Raw genomic sequence first — 17,437 nt, 5'->3', positions numbered from 1 at the left:
TGCAGTCGGTGTGTTTATAGCATAACGTTGGGGAGGTGCATCTGCAACAGTCAGACGCAGATGTGGTTTTCCAACAGCAAGGCTCAATGCAACATGGCAGTGTTGCCATTGTTTCTAAAGTGTTTCTTTGTAATGTCGAAATAAACCTGTCTCCAATATCACACATTCACAAACTGTTAATATACAGTATGTGTGTACATTGTACAATCAATTCAATTGGTGATAGAACCTCAAATCACATACATTTGTACATTGAAATCTATACACAAGCGTGACTGAAACAGGGAACAACTTTTCTGTGATTCATGTGGTACATTCTTTTATTATTTGAAATAGCACAATAATGATTGGTTGACAATGGCGCTGGCTGCAGGATGAATTTGATGAAGAGCAACTGCAGAAATTTGCAGTCAACTTTGACCTTTGATCACATGGTTCTTGTAAGATTCACACAGTCATCATGTCGGCGCAAGTTGGACAATTTTTATCCCATAATGCAACACACTTTGGAAGATGGCGACTAACGACAGTCACCGACTTGACAAAAGTTATCTGCTTGAACACGCCCAAAATCAATGACGAGTCTGCAGCCTCCAATGGCAATGGCCGTGTTCGAGAGGCTCAACATTGCGATGTATAATGGTAAATTGTGACTGACTGACTGATTTCAAAATAATAATGAGTTGTTACTTATGATGCAAGGTGATTTGTTGATCAGTCAGTCAGCAGTCGACTGCAGTCGTGCTGATGCTCTGGAACATAGCCATTGTCTTTATCTCTCCGGAAACATGTGGGATGTTACAAAAGGCAAGGGGATGCATTGGAGGTTTCCTCCAACAACCTGACAATATTGTACAATTTTAGTTAATCAAGTCTATGAATTATGTATCTATAGTTTGATATTGTTTATCAACCGCATCAGTGATATATCTGGTGTAGGTGCGCGGAATGTGTACAAAAGGTTTGTGCCCGAGGCTTCCCAGTGTGCCGTAGTACATGTAGTAAATGTATATGCTTTAGCCGAAGAGTGGAGAATTTCAAATGGGGGTCACACGTGCACGACACCAGAGCATACTGACAACATGCATGTGGAAGGCTACCCAAAGATGCAAGTTGCCTAAAAGTGTTATTTATAATATTAAATAATTAATCACATTTTTAATAAAAGCTATTCATCCTATTCAATTTAGTCATTGAATAAGATTAATTTAATCAAGTCTTGCTTAATGCCTACAGGTAAAGCAGTTCTTAAAAAGTCGTAGCCTTAATTAGTTAGGCTAGATAATTAAAGCCCCCTTGCAGTCTTTTTATGTTTTAAATCATCAATGTATGTCTGTGTAAATCACTGTTTGTATGTGTTTATTTAATGAAAATAACTCGAAAATATATGGTCATAATTAATTTCACTGGGCCTCTTTTGGCCATTGAAATCCTGAGCCTGGTTGTGTGGGTTAGGATAACTAACTTGGCAGGTTATGATAATTAACATGGCAGGTTAGGAAAATTAGGTTAAGGTTAGGAAAAGGGTTAGACTTAGGTACAATGCTATGGTTGTCAATAACTTGTCCCTGACTGAAAGAAACAACCAATGATGATCATCAATGAGTGATGTCAAGAAACGCTGTTATCAGAAAACGCACCTAATTGTGGTCTGTAATTACACCCTTCTCAAAACAGGTAGGCTATTATTGCCTGTAGGTGGTGAAATACAAGTTAGCGCCCTGGTATCACTCAAAGTGCACACAGGCAGAGAGGAAGAGTCAAAGCGAGAGGTTTTACTCAGCCCAGAACCTGTCCACGAAAATAATCACAGGAAGTTAGGAATTGTATGGAGGTCTATCAACATTTTTTATTGCTCCTTTATTTAACCAGGTAAGCCAGTTGTGTTCAAGTTCTCATTTACTTTGCTACGTTAGGCTTATTTGATCAAATATAAGTTTCGTAATGGTTAGGTTGTTATGAATGCAATGATATAAAAGGCCACACATGGCATTTCAGCAAATTTGAATGAAAAAAAAAACGTTATATCAGAGTTGTGCCTGTTGTCATAAAGATGGAGGACTAATCATGGATATAACCCTTTTTAGCATGGACATTACCATTGAAGGCTTCTACCCTTTTAAAGTAGTTGGGATTCCTATGAGTTGGGAGCAATCAGCCAATGAAGACAAAGAATATTGACTACTTTAAAATAGAGACAGCCTCAATGGTGATGCCCATGCTGTCGCAAACGCTATTGTAGCACAGATGCATAATGAGTCCTCTCTCTATCTGCCCCTCTCATTGGCTAGACTCATTTACATTTCAGTCATTTAGCAGACACTGTTATCCAGAGCCACTTACATACATTTTCTGAGTTTCTTGATGTCAAGTTACACTCATTGATGCTCGGCATTAGTCCATGGACGTGCCGTTTCCTTCGAGTCGGGGCAACAGTTGTTGACAACTGTACACAGGGGGATGGGGGCACCTTAATTGGGGAGAACGGGCTCGTGGTGGTGGCTGGAGCCATCAATTGGTTTCCATGTGATTGATGCCATTACTATGAGCCGTCCTCCTCTCAGCATCTGTAGAAACTATGAGAATAGAATGGTTCAGAACTTTTGTGGAACATCACAGCACAGTAGGAAAATATATGTCAGAAACCAAAACTGGATGGTCTTCAGAGATAGATGGGAGGGGTTGAGGGTAGGCTGGGACTAAAAACAAACAAAGATAACTAATGTAAAATATACTGTCTGTTATATGTATATAGTATGTATATGCTGGAAGTGGAAGCCTAAGTATTGTTTTCCATTAGTTTACTCCAATTAGGGGAGGGTGAGGGGTATATTTAAAATAATATATTTACAAATAAAACATATTTTGGGGATTGGAAATGATGCAGACAATGACATTGATAGAACCTACAATCTATCTGCAATATTAAATAAATAGTAATATATTTATTTAACCCTAACCCCTTTCCTAACCTTAACCTCAGTCTCCTAACCTGCCACGCTATTTTACTTAGCCTGCCATGTTAGTTATCCTAACCTGAGACGTTAGTCATTCTAACCTGCCACGTTAATTATCCTAACATGCTATGTAAACAAATAAGGGCTGCATTCAGTGCGTTTTTACGTTCTGGAACACACAGGTACAGACACATGCATAAGCACACACACGCGTACATTGTAACATTGTTGTATAGTGGCATTATACATTTTGTATTGTAGATATGTAGTGGTGTAATAAGTGATTCATATGATGTACTGTTTTATGTGTGATGTAAGTGCCTTCACGTGATTGGACCCCAGCTGCTGTAATGGGGATACCGAATAAATACAAATACAATTGAACAGACATTGTGTTGTACTGAACGACCAGTTGAAAAACTGAGAGGGGTTGGATATCGCTGTCAGCATGGCCACTGCCCATTAAATACGTTACTCGTTACTTCAAGCGACACCCACCAAACCAGAACAAACGTAACCTCTCAGTCTGTTCAAGAACGTACACGAACGTTTTGTGGAACCATGTAGTCCAGTACAAACCGTTCCGCAACGCAGAAAAAGTTCAAGCGACCTGAATGCACATCATCTATGTCGAGAAACCATCAGTTTCCATAACACTGGAACTGACCAATGGCAGGTATCAATTGGCGTTTACTGATATAAAGGAACACCCACACCTAGAAACGCCTGGAATTTCGGTCTGCAATTACACGATTTTCCCCAGGTGAATGAGACATAAAGGTAACCAGGAAACACTGTGACGCGGTGAGTTGGCCTCGGGCAATAAATCGTTTTATTTTACTGCTAGTCAGTGTACTAAATTGTATTCCAGTCCGAAGACCAGGTTTGACAAGTGTTTGGGAAATGAGTCAAACTTTCTAGAATCCAATTCATGATGTGAGAACATTCATTCGAACCGCAATGGAATATGAGCGCAAAAATATAACTGACATTTTATTTGATCAAAATATGATCAAAATGATTTAGTGCGATTAACCCGGGAGTCTTCACAATGGACATTCGAGAGAATTGTTTTTTGTGTTGTCAGACTGTTTTCCCGTGTTTTAATAAACCACGGTCAGATTCAGAGTCGGCGACTGAAAAGAGAGAAATCGTTGTGATTAAAAATGATCACGCGCAGGGTCCCAAAAACAGGGTTTTGCCACCTATACCCCTTGAGATACCGGGATACGTTTATATCGCTCTCTATGATTATACCGCCCGAACAGAGGAGGACTTGAGCTTCAGTGCTGGGGACAAGTTAGAAGCTTTGGAAAAAAGTGCTGGCGATTGGTGGTACGCAAAAGCGCTCACTGGGATTTCAGCTGCCAAGAAGGGTTACATTCCAGCCAATTATGTGGCACCTGTGGAGAGTCTGGACGCTGAGCCGTAAGTAGCCTACAGTCACACAATTATGCACTGGATGAATTGTTCTGTTGAAATGCTTGACATACTGTATGTAGTAGGTTATACTAGACTAGAACAGCAACCGGTAAAGTTTGAAGGTGTTTCTATGGCTTCATTCAAAGAAGTGAAGAGAACTGAAAAGGCTACAGAAAAGTACATTGTATCATTCTTCAGTTATACAGTAGGGTAGCCTATTCAAATTCAGTCGACATCACTAAATCATCTTTACTTATTATGGATATTGGGTTACTTGTTGCCAGAATAAAAGCAGTATTGGCATAGACTCCCACACAGACTTGATGCATGTTCCAAAGGGGGGGCTTATTTACCCTTGGTCCTACTGATCACTTTACCATAATATTTTTGAAGGGGACACTAGCGTACACACTTCTGTTGTGGTTATTTGATTAACCACCATAACTGACCTGTTGTTATCCCTTAAACAACTGGACCATTCCAATATGGATTTGGCAAATATTTGCATACATTCACAGTTAATGAGAATGAGTATGTTCTAGAGTCTAGATACTTTGGTACATTCTGGTGTGTTTATATTATGGCAATTGAAATAATTGCTACGGCCAGAGTTGTGGAATATCATGAGTCACAATGTTGGTGGTTTATGGATTAATGTCTGTGCTTTATGGATTCATATAATCTAGTTTTAGGTAAGGCCTCAGATTTGGGTGACTACTCCTTAACAAACACATGATACGACTAACCAGCTGTTGACAGGCTACAGTAATGTAATTGTTTTGAAAATGGTAAAGCACTAGTTTGGTTTAATGCAGGTCTACTTTGGATATTGTGAACAGATTTGGTCAATAGGCAAATGCCACGCTATTGGTGCCGTTGCATGTGTGTAGACCTAAGTGGGAGGTCAAACTGGTTAATGATTGTCAATGACCAGGAAGTACAATGGATTAGTTAATAATTCCCCAGATCACAGAGGAAAATGCATCTGGAAAATGCAGAGGTCCAACCCTAAAAATATGAATAGTTAATGTAGCTGATTCATACTGTGTTTACAACTGTGTGTAGCATCAAAACAACATACAAGTGTACTGGCTAAATATAGAAAGAAACTGGTTTAGCAAGGCAGTTGCACTTGGCATGACATGACCGAGAGTGAAACGTCACTTTGTCGAAACCAAACACTCTGGGTTTCTTGGTGAATGTTTTGGTGACACTTTGGAATCATGTAACAGGTACCATTCATAACTAAATGAGCTTTTCAAGAGCAAAATAATTTGGCTTACGATACCCTATTTATCAATGCCTTTTTGAGACAAAATGATTCTTATGGAAATTAGGTGTCCATCTTCTGAACGACGTCAGTACTCTTGGCTGTGAGTCACCCATGTTGTCGTCTTATCCTGTTGATCTTCCCCATGAAACAGCTTTCCGTTCAGCAGCAATCACGTTTTTCCATATTTTTTTTCACACTGTCTCTGACTGGAAAACACTTGAGGGTTTTGTCTTGGTAATTAGGAGTAATTTCCCTGAAGTATCAGAGTGGCTCATATACACTGTACGTAACCTGATTAACTTGATTAGCGGATGTGTAGAGTACAGTACCAATGCAGCTGTTAAAAAAATAAATAATAATAATAATAAATGTTTAAATCTCTATCAAATAATTTCAGGGTAACAATTAAGTGCCTTACTGTGATGTGTTTTCTATTAATTGTTTAAAAAATAACAGTAATTTCTCATGCAAGATTTTTGCTAGGACTCTCTGGGATTGGTCACAGTGGGGAGGGGAAAACTAGATGTTATTGGCAGAGAATTGGAACTTTTTTTCTTATTGATTTATTAACTCATTTACCACCTGGTGATTTTAAAGTGTATTTTTTTAATGGATCCTTTATTTAACTAGGCAAATCGTTTAAGAACAAATTCTTATTTACAATGACAACCTACTGTTCCTAGGTGAACTGCCTTGTTCAGGGGCAGAATGACAGATTTATTTTACCTTGTCAGCTTGGGGATTTGATCTAGCAACTGTTTGGTTACTGGTCCAATGCTCTAAGCATTAGGCTACCTGCCACCCCAAGTTATGGCCTATCTGGTGACATCACCAGGTAGGCCAAAACAGGCTGACATTTCAAGCTGCCTTTTCAAACAGCTCTTACACCAGAAATAGCATAATCATCAATTTCACAGTAATATTCCAACCTCCATAGTGTAGCGATGTATATGAAAACCACAATTTTGACAGGACTGGGCCTTTAAGCTTATTGATTACATCCACATTGGCCATTTTATTTTTTTACATCATTCATATAGTATTCAATGTAGTATGTTACATCCCATTTTGACCAAACCACTTTTTAACAATGACTTAGACATGAGGAATCCAAAGAAATGGTCAAAAGCCTCCCACAGACCCTACACATCCAAGGCAATGACACCTAATATTAGCATGTTCATGAATCACACTTCCTGTTAAAATCATCCTAAAGTATCTAAAACTTGATTGTGTAACTCAATGATGTTACTTTTTAGATCTGGATATGAAGCATGTCAATGCTAATATATAGGTGTCAGGTAAACAACCAAGGCATGGGTTGCTGTCATACTTTGATACTGCTGTTGTGTTGTTTCTTCCTGTTCTGGTATACAGATGGTACTTTGCAGACACCAAGAGAGTGGATGCTGAGAAGCTGCTTCTGTCAGAAGGGAACCAGCATGGAGCCTTCCTCATTAGACACTGTGAAAGTCAAAAAGGAGAGCTCTCACTCTCAGGTAAATCTCAGCCTCATGTCCTTGAACTTGTTGCATCTGCAAGAGACTACAGGTCAAACCTGTATACTACCATAGATGTACACAGATCAGTATACTCACAATGCTGGTATTAGGTTTAGAATGACTTTGTTATGTCTATTTTTTTCTGACTTATTGTTCAGGAATGCATTTTATGGTTTTATTGTGATCAATCTATTTCTGTTACTGGTATGAGAATGGAACTCGATGCACAAAAAAACACAAGTTGTTTCCTCATTCCTGAACAATCCCCCATTTGTTCTGTGTAAATCACAGTTTCTCATAGTCCACTTAAGTGATTGAAGGTTCAAGGTCTTAAAGTAAACAAACGTATACCTCTGCTCTCAAAGAGACTGATAACATCACCTAGGACCACATGAGTCTAGCTGGCCATTCCTTGTCATTCTGACAGAAACGGTCCCTTGATTATACATTAACAGTTGGCTGTAAACTTAGTCTCTGCAGAAGCAATAATGGCATAGCAACCTGATTACAGGAAAGTACAATTCTGTTCCTATCAGCCTCTACTACTGTACATGTTTATAATTTGTGATTTGATGTTCCAACATTTCTCACTACAGTGCCTTCAGAAAGTATTCATACCCCTTGACTTATTCCACATTTAATTGTTACAGCCCGAATTCAACATATATTAAATTGTTTTTTTTCTTCTCATACAATAAACCATAATGACAAAGTGAAAACATGTCTTTAGATTATTATTTTTTTTTTTTTTTACATTTATTGAAAATGAAATACAGAAATATCACATTTTACATGAGTATTCACACCCCTGAGTCAATACTTTGTAGAAGCACCTTTGGCAGCGAGTACATTTGCACATGAATCTTTTAAAAAATCTTCAAGCTCTGTCAAATTGGTTGTTGATCATTGCTAGACAACCATTTTCAGGTCTTGGCATAGATTTTCAAGTAGATGTAAGTCAAAACTGTAACTTGGCCACTCAGAAACATTCACTGTCTTCTTGGTGAGCAGCTCGTGTGGATTTGGCCCTGTGTTTTGGGTTAATGTCCTGCTGAAAGGTGAAATCATCTATCCACTGTCTGGTGGAAAGCAGACTGAACTAGGTTTTCCTCTAGGATTTTGCCTGTGCGTAGCTCCTTTATGTTTATTTGTTTTTATCTGGAAATATTCCCTAGCCCTTAACATGTACAAGCAAACTCATAACATGATACAGTCACCACTATGCTTGAAAATAAGGAGAGGTACTCAGTAATGTATTGGATTTGCTCCAAACATAACACATTGTATTCAGGACAAAAAGTGAATTGCTTTGCCACATTTGTTTCAGTATTACTTTAGTGCCTTGTTGCAAACAGGATGCATGTTTTGGAATATGTTTTATTCTGTACAGGCTTCCTTTTCACTCTGTCAATTAGGTTACTATTGTGAAGTAACTACAATGTTGTTGATGCATCCTCAGTTTTCATTTGCCCCATTTGTCACCATTTGCACCATTGTGAAATCACTGAGTGGTTTCCTTCCTCTCCGGCAACTTGAGTTGGGAAGGATGTGTGGATCTGTATACTGTATATATATTTTTTTCTACCAATGGGTGCCGTTCTTTGTGAGGCATTGGAAAACCTCCTAGGTCTTTGGTTGAATCTTTGTTTGAAATTCAGGGCTGGACTGCGGGACCTTAAAGATACATTTATGTGTGGGGTACAGAGATGAGGTAGTCAATCGACACTTATTGCACACGGTGAGCCCATGCAACTTATGTGAACTGTTTAAAAGCAAATCTTTACTCCTGAACTTACTTAGGTTTACTATATCAAAGGGGTTGAATACTTGTACTAAACATTTCAGCTTTAAATTTGTAAATATATATATAGTCAAAGTGGAATTATGTATGTATGTGTGTGTGTGTGTGTGTATATGTGTATATATAAAAATAATTCCACTTTGACATTATGGGGCATTGTTTGTAGGCCTTTGAACCCCCCCCCCCAAACAAAAATCTAAACTTAAACTTAATCCATTTTAAATTCAGGCTGAAACACAACAATGTGGAAAAAGTGAATGGGTGTGAATGATAAAAATACCTGAGTTTTGGCTCAGGTACAGCAGACGATATATATATATATATTATACAAATTGATATATATATTAATCAATTATACAAATTGATGCAATATCTATGTAATATTGTCCAAAAATATTGCCATTTTCTTCCCACCTCACTATTTCTAATGGTACATTCATTATGTAATGTTTGAATGTCTAGACAAAATACATAAGTTCAGTCAAATCACCCAAAATAGGGTTTTTAATGTGGGCAGCCCTGGGTTAAGTCATTTATGTCATAACGGCCATGTACTGTACACATTTCAATTTCATAATTTCCCTATTCATTTACAATTCGGCACAGATTAGCATGACCATAGTTGATTTTGCTGTCATCGTTTTCTCGTTTCAGTATTGTGCCCTTATGCTTTTGGATGTATCTTTCAGTATTGGACAGGGACAAAGTGAAGCACTACAAATTAAAGAAGGTGGACACTGGAGGCTACTATGTGTCAAGATCTAGGACCTTTCTGACTCTGAGGGAGTTAGTGGAACACTATTCCAAACTGGAGGATGGTCTCTGTGTGCGTTTGCTTGAACCATGTAAAAAGGTATTTACTTTATTTTAACTATCATGTGACTGTGATTAAGCACATTTGTTTAGCAACCCTTTTGATCTGAATTCAAGAACCAAAACATTGCCTGGCAAATTTGCTAAAGATATCTAGTTGACAAACACCCTTCAAACATTGGGGATAATGCATTACCCTGATAATTTTCAGTGTCAACCATGTACACTCACTTGCCAGTTTATGATGTACACCAATCTAGTACTGGGTCGGACCCCCCCTTTGCCTCCAGAACAGCCTGAATTCTCCAGGCATTCTACAAGGTGTCGGAAACATTCCACAGGAATGTCGGTTCATGCTGAAGCAACGGCATCACACCGTTGCTGTAGATTAGACAGTGGTACATTCATGCTGCGAACACCCCATTCCCTTTCATCCCAAAGATGCTTTATTGGGTTGAGGTCTGTGGGCTGCACAGGCCACTCAAGTAAACTGAACTCGCTCTCATGTTCCAGGTGATATTTTTCCACTAAATTGTCCAGTGTTGGTGTTCACGTGCCCACTGGAGCTGGTTTTCTTGTTTTTAGCTGATAGTAGTAAAGCCCCGTGTGGTCATCTGTTGCAGTAGCCCATCTGTGACAAGGATCGATGAGTTGTGCATTCCAAGATGTTGTTCTCCACACCACTGTTGTACTGCTGCTTTATGTGTCTGTTTGTGGGTGTTTTTCGGGTAAACACTGGGGCGCGGAGATCCCAGGAGGGCAGCCATCTTTGAGATACTGGATCCAGCCCGCCTGGCACCGTCGATCATATCATGCTCAGTCGCTTCGGTCATTCGTTTAGCCTATTTCTAACGTACAATCGAACTGAATGCCTGTCTGTCTGCTTTATGTAGCAGGCCACCTGACTCAGTCAGTAGGAGCGATCATTTTTCGTGAATGGGGTGGCATAACAAATAAACTGGCCGATGAGTGTTTAGCGCCATCAACCGTTCACGAAGGACAATAGAACAACAGTAATGTGGTTTTACTGAAATATAGACCTGACAAACTGTCCTCTCTGTTCTGACTCTTCTTATGGTATAAATGTTGCATCTCTCTCCTGTCAGACGGAGGCTCCTCAAACCCATGGTCTGTCCTACAACACAGCCGACCACTGGGAGATAGACCGGTTGTCTGTCAAACTGTTGAATAAACTGGGCGCTGGACAATTTGGAGAAGTCTATGAAGGCATCTGGAACGACACCACTTCAGTAGCAGTAAAGACCCTGAAACATGGTAAATGGCCTGTTTTGCACGAGCACTGGATTCAAACCCAGAAAATCACTATTTGAAATCCATGATTATATTCCATAATTTTATTTATATATGCGTATACAGTTGAAGTTTACATACACTTAGGTTGGAGTCATTAAAACTAACATCATTTTAGAATAATGCTATACCCTAAGAAAAGGGCTCTGAACATTTTCTGAAGGCACTGTATGTATGTGTGATAGGTCTATACACAAACACACTACCATTCAAAAGTTTGGGGTCTCTTAGAAATGTCCTTGTTATTGAGAGGAAAACAAAATAATTTGTCCATTAAAATAACATCAAATTGATCCGAAATACAGTGTAGACATTGTTAATGATGTTAATCATTATTGTAGCTGGAAACGGCTGTTTTTTTTAAATGGAATATCTACATAGCCATACAGAGGCCCATTATTATGAAACACAACTATTTAATCAAATCTAAGGTAAGATAAAATAAAATTACAGCCGGTGCTACTGTGCAATACAACTCCTCATGTACATGTTATTCTCCTAGGCTCCATGGACGCTAAGGACTTCCTACAGGAGGCCCAGATCATGAAGAAACTGCGGCACCCCAAACTGATCCAGCTCTACGCTGTGTGTACTGTGGAGGAACCCATCTACATCATCACAGAGCTCATGAAGAATGGCAGTCTGCTGGACTACCTTCAGAGTAAGAACACTGTTGTATCGCATTATAACCTACCCACCTAAAAGCCCACCGCACCTTCCTTTTTAACGGGATGTTTAGATTGGAACACCATCTCAATGTGCCTACTGTAGCAAGAGTTTAAATAAGTGCAGAAGTTGAACTTGTATTATGTGTGTTATGGGGAAGTGAAAGTTTGGCAACAATCAAAGTGATACAAAGTGATGTTTTTAATTTGATTTCAATGTGGCCCTTTATCTACTTCTCAAGAGTCAGATGAACTTGTCGATACATAAAAATGGTATCTGCGTTTGAAGGAAGTTTCTAACTATCATTAGTGCAATGACTGGAAGTCTATGGGTATCTGCTAGTATACTAGTAAATACCGATAGACTTCCAGTCATTGCGCTATCTGTAGTTAGCATTGGCTCACAAAACTACCTCTAACTTCCTTCTTAATTGACACAGAGACGTACAAATCCTGAATTATCCCTTTAAGTTCCGTGACCCTCATGACATGTGTCCGTGACCACAGGACCATGTCTGGCTGACGTGTGCCATGCTATGGACTAGCAACACGTGTAAAATGGGAACGAGATAATTCAAGCAACCTGCTTTGTGCCATCTCCTCTTCTTTAGCTGTGCTACACCACAAAATGCTGATCTTTGTGGTTTAGCATGATTGTGATTGTAACGGTGTTTAGCATTATTGCTACTGGGGCGGCAGGTAGCTTAGTGGTTGACTAGTAACCGAAAGGTTGCAAAATCGAATCCCAGAGCTGACAAGGTAAAAATCTGTCATTCTGCCCCTGAACAAGGCAGCTAACCCACTGTTCCCCGGGCGCCGATAACGTGGATGTCGATTATGGCAGCCCCCCGCATCTCTGATTCAGAGGCGTTGGGTTAAATGCGGAGACACATTTCAGTTGAATGCATTCAGTTATACAACTGACTAGGTATCCCCATTTCCCTTACATAATCACATGCATTTCATCATTGCTCTAAATGAGTGCATTGAATTCCATCTATATTTACCAGTTGCATTGCTAGATTATCTGATGTTGTCCACTCGCATGACACATGCTGTGCCATTGCGTGAAATATGCAGTAACATTGCCTGCCCGTGATGGTCCCCCTTTTGAGGTGGTCATATGAAATTGACATTTGTGGCCCTGAGACTGTCTGCATTGCATCCCCCATATTTCACCAGTCTTTTACGAACTCATTTTTTGGGAACTAAACTTCGTAAATGTTTACAACGAATCGCATAGTCATACTTTTGCTTACACATTCCGTTACGTCGAATATTTGTTTGTTATTCAAGTGAAAAACATCAAGACGTAGTACTATACAATTTTACGGTAGTACTCATCTTAATGAGATGCCGGTTTTTCTCATCCTGGTCCTTCCCTCTGTTAAAAAGAAAAATGCTATTGCAACCTCTTTGCAATAAGGAATTGAGACCAAAAGCTTGAAGATTCAAGTGTTTAATACCAAGGGTACAGTCAGCTGAGTGCATACATTTAGAAAGATCACAACACATTTTATACTCTTCCCTTGTAGGCATCACCTCTCCAGCTATGCATTTTATGACCCCAGTGAGTTTCCCTCCTTTCTCCTGTGGAATGTCCATGGTCCTCTCTCTTTGTTTAGCCAGAATCACACCCTTTCCTTCTGATCTGGGCCTGACCCTGCTCTCTGATCCTAGACAATTTCCTCTTACCTGATTAGGTCGTCTTTTTTTATTCTAAATTAGCATACACACAGTTCCATGGCCTAAACTTCATTCATACTCACAGTAATCATTCACTACACAGGATACAAACTAACTACAGTTTAACTTGAAACATGTTACGTTTTGACAGAATCCAATAGCTCTTCCTCCAAGGACATGGGTATGAAGCTTGGTGTCTCGGACCAGATAGAGATGGCTGCTCAGGTGGCTTCTGGGATGGCCTACCTGGAGCAGCAGAACTATATCCACAGAGACCTGGCGGCACGCAACGTTCTGGTGGGAGAAAACAACGTCTGCAAGGTGGCTGACTTCGGACTCGCCAGAGTCTTCATGGTCGGTATCTCTTTATTTTTCTAAGAAAAACAAGGAGGGACTTGACTGTTTATGTCAACCTTTCAGCACTAAGGTGTTACTCAAGACCAGTCTCAATTTCTTTATTTTGAAGACATGACACAACTGTGGAAAGTCCACCACAATGATTAATTCTACTCTTTAAAGCCCATTGAATATTTTTTTGTTTTGTTGCCATTTTAGATGGAGAGTGAGAATGTGTATGAAGCCAAAGAGGGCACTAAGTTTCCTGTGAAATGGACCGCCCCTGAAGCCATCCATGGCAACAAGTTCACCATCAAGTCTGATGTGTGGTCCTTCGGCATTCTGCTGTATGAGATAATGACCTTCGGTCAGATGCCCTATGCGAGTAAGACATAATAACATGTTAATCTCTTTGGTAGGAAAGCTTATCAAATCAGTCAGTGTTAATCCTGTAATTTCCTACCATGGAATGTTGTGAGTGAGGAGCATGCCCTCTGGTTAACAGTCAAAAATGTATCTGGCACCTGTTCATCACCTGGTACAACTTGCATGCAACCTGCCATTGCAGTTGATTGTCCAGAGTGTTTCCAGCCTAGACTGACCCAACATGTACTTTAGCAGTACTAGTGTATGTTTTTGCATATCCTAGGTTTCATTGTGTGACATCAGGATCATAATAATTATCCCTTCTGTTACTGTTCCAGCCATGACCAACTACCAGGTGGTCCAACGTGTGCCCACGGGTTACAGGATGCCCTGCCCACCAAACTGTCCCAAGGTGATGTATGAGATCATGTCTGACTGCTGGAAGGACAATGAGAACGACAGACCCACCTTCGAAACCCTGCAGTGGAAGCTGGAGGACTTCTTTGACCTGGATGTGACCTCTTACGATGATGCCAACCGTTACTAGTACTGTGTTGTATTGAGTGTTCAATGATGCTCTCCTCATACTCGTAGCAAGAGTCAGCAGAGGAAAGTACAGTATGTCCACTGTCACAGGTAATATAATCATATGCCTAAGATAAATGGCATTTAATTCTCCCAACAGTTAGTATCCAGAATGCAGGTGCTATTGATTTTAGCATAGTTGAACCGTCTATGTCCTGATCCCATTTTGGTTGGATATGTATTTGTTAGGATTATATTATGAGGTTGAACACGTGTGACCACAAACGGTTTGATGAGAAAATGTTGTATGTGGATGTTTTATTTGGCTGCTTGTGTATAGTTGTCGTGACTGGGGAATCCTCTATTGTAACTGTTTGACACTCCTGCTAGTTTTGATTTGTTTGCCAATTTAATGCACTTTTTAAGTGGGTTTTACTGAGAGTGACATCTCATATCCAGCTAAACTCACTAGACACACTGGACGAAGTCAAAACCCTGTCCATGGCCCGGTCGGGCTTCCAGAACAGCCTCTGTTCTCAGGTGAGCCTGACAGAACTATCAAGCCGGGCAAACCGGTTCTGTGTTCACTCTGCATAGCAGTCATTCTTCCACTACACTGGTTGGCTGCCAAGTATTTATCAGGAGTCTCCTGTACGGATGTGCTTGAGTCACGTTCACTAAGAAGTATTTGTTTTATCTACGTCTCTGAAGCATAGTGAGTGATCTGTTATCTCTGAGCACATATCAATACACACACCATAGGAATGAGAGGATAATGTAGTTAGAATATGTTCACATAAATTGTAGATTTGATTCTGACTGGACAGAATTGGATTTGAATTCAATTGAACCTTACTGTGCAGTCACCAATGTCTGTTGATGTCATAGTGGGGATACTGTTATTCTGCAATCGGACCTGGAATTTAATAACCGGAAAGACTGCCTGCTCGCCACACCTCAGTGACCATGTTGATTTGAGTTATGAACTGGTATTTTATGGCTCAATGACTGAAAGTAAGTTTTTACACTGGACTTGTTTGATGAGACTGGAATTGTACAAGTGCTTGTTGATTATGGCTTTTTCTGATCATTTTGTGCAATGTTTTTAAAACATTTGAACAATGTCTAATAATTGGTTGTAACCTGTCAGTGTACTACACTTGATCAGAAAAATGAAAATATTTATTTAATTTTGTTCATTGTAAGAGTAATTGAATGTTACGTTTGAAGCATAAGAATAATTTAAATTTAGCGATTTCATTTTTTTCATAGGACATTAGTTTTAATTATTAATCTGGGGTGAGTCTACGTAATAGTTCTGAATAGCTGACTTAATTTAGTTAATAATCATTTAGAATTATTTGTTTAACATATGTTGCCAAATGATTTGGTCAAGGGACACTGAATCCTCTGTGGTATTTTCTGTTTTCTAATAAATTATAGTTATAATCTAAAGCAATGGTAATTTCTATCTGATTCCTAAAGTGTAATTTGCCATAATGGCCACACGATGGTGCTAACATTCTCCTAGTGCTTAGAATAACTCTGCCATTGCCTTGCTGTGACATGAAATCAGTTGTAAATATGGCACATCAGGTTATCAAATAACTAATCTATAACTAAACCAATTAATTTAAAGGATACTGAATAGCTCTCCATAATATAACAGGTTTCCAGTAGTCCTAAATATTGAATAGGCTTCCCCAGTGTTCATGCTGAAATCCCAGTTTGTATTCATTTGATCAAAACGGTCAACTGTGTGTTCCCTGCATAAAAAAAAAATAGGGCTGCCGGAAGCCTCATAAATGCTCTGTGCATTCCAAATTGCACCTTATACCCTATACAGTGTACAAGCTCTGGCCAAAGGTAGTGCACTATATAGGGAATATGGTGCCATTTGGGACACAGAGGCTGTCATTGCCACATTGACCCCAGTAGCCTCTGACTCCTCATGAATATCCTATTCCATAGATTGCATTTGTAAATCTAAGAATGTATGATATCTATGTTATGACATCATATAGTTACAGCAAGTCTCCCACTTAAAAATATGAGAGGCCTGTAATTTTCATCATAGGTACACTTCAACTATGACAGACAAAATGAGGGAAAAAAATCCAGAAAGTCACATGGTAGGATTTTTTAATGAATTTATTTGCCAATTATGGTGGAAAATAAGTATTTGGTCACCTACAAGCAAGATTTCTGGCTCTCACGGACATGTAACTTCTTCTTTAAGCGGCTCCTCTGTCCTCCACTTGTTACCTGTATTAATGGCACCTGTTTGAACTTATCAGTATAAAAGACACCTGTCCACAACCTCAAACAGTCACACTCCAAACTCCACTATGGCCAACACCAAAGAGCTGTCAAAGGACACCAGAAACAAAATTGTAGACCTGCACCAGGCTGGGAAGACTGAATCTGCAATAGGTAAGCAGCTTGGTTTGAAGAAATCAACTGTGGGAGCAATTATTAGGAAATGGAAGACATACAAGACCACTGATACTCTCCCTCGATCTGGGGCTCCACGCAAGATCTCACCCCGTGGGGTCAAAATGATCACAAGAACGGTGAGCAAAAATCCCAGAACCACACGGGGGGACCTAGTGAATGACCTGCAGAGAGCTGGGACCAAAGTAACAAAGCCTACCATCAGCAAGGGCATTGAAGATGAAACGTGGCTGGGTCTTTCTGCATGACAATGATCCCAAACACACCACCCAGGCAACGAAGGAGTGGCTTCGTAAGAAGCATTTCAAGGTCCTGGAGTGGCCTAG

At 39.7% G+C, this 17,437-nt stretch overlaps 1 protein-coding gene across 1 annotated transcript; it reads left to right on the top strand.

Moving 5' to 3' along the window:
• Positions 1-3,496: 3,496 nt before the first annotated feature.
• LOC118398748 (tyrosine-protein kinase SRK2-like) lies at positions 3,497-16,112 on the top strand. Its single transcript, XM_035794404.2, has 8 exons — positions 3,497-4,385; positions 7,030-7,151; positions 9,645-9,808; positions 10,875-11,043; positions 11,582-11,740; positions 13,582-13,784; positions 13,986-14,151; positions 14,471-16,112. The coding sequence occupies exons 1-8, from the start codon at positions 4,009-4,011 to the stop codon at positions 14,677-14,679; spliced, it is 1,569 nt and encodes a 522-aa protein (XP_035650297.1). The 5' UTR covers positions 3,497-4,008; the 3' UTR covers positions 14,680-16,112.
• The last annotated feature ends 1,325 nt before the right edge of the window (positions 16,113-17,437 follow it).

The sequence above is a fragment of the Oncorhynchus keta genome, chromosome 19 (genome assembly GCF_023373465.1).
Source record: "Oncorhynchus keta strain PuntledgeMale-10-30-2019 chromosome 19, Oket_V2, whole genome shotgun sequence".
NCBI classification, from domain to species: domain Eukaryota; kingdom Metazoa; phylum Chordata; class Actinopteri; order Salmoniformes; family Salmonidae; genus Oncorhynchus; species Oncorhynchus keta.
Note: the sequence above shows the minus strand (reverse complement) of the source record. Positions and strands in the feature narration are given on the sequence as shown.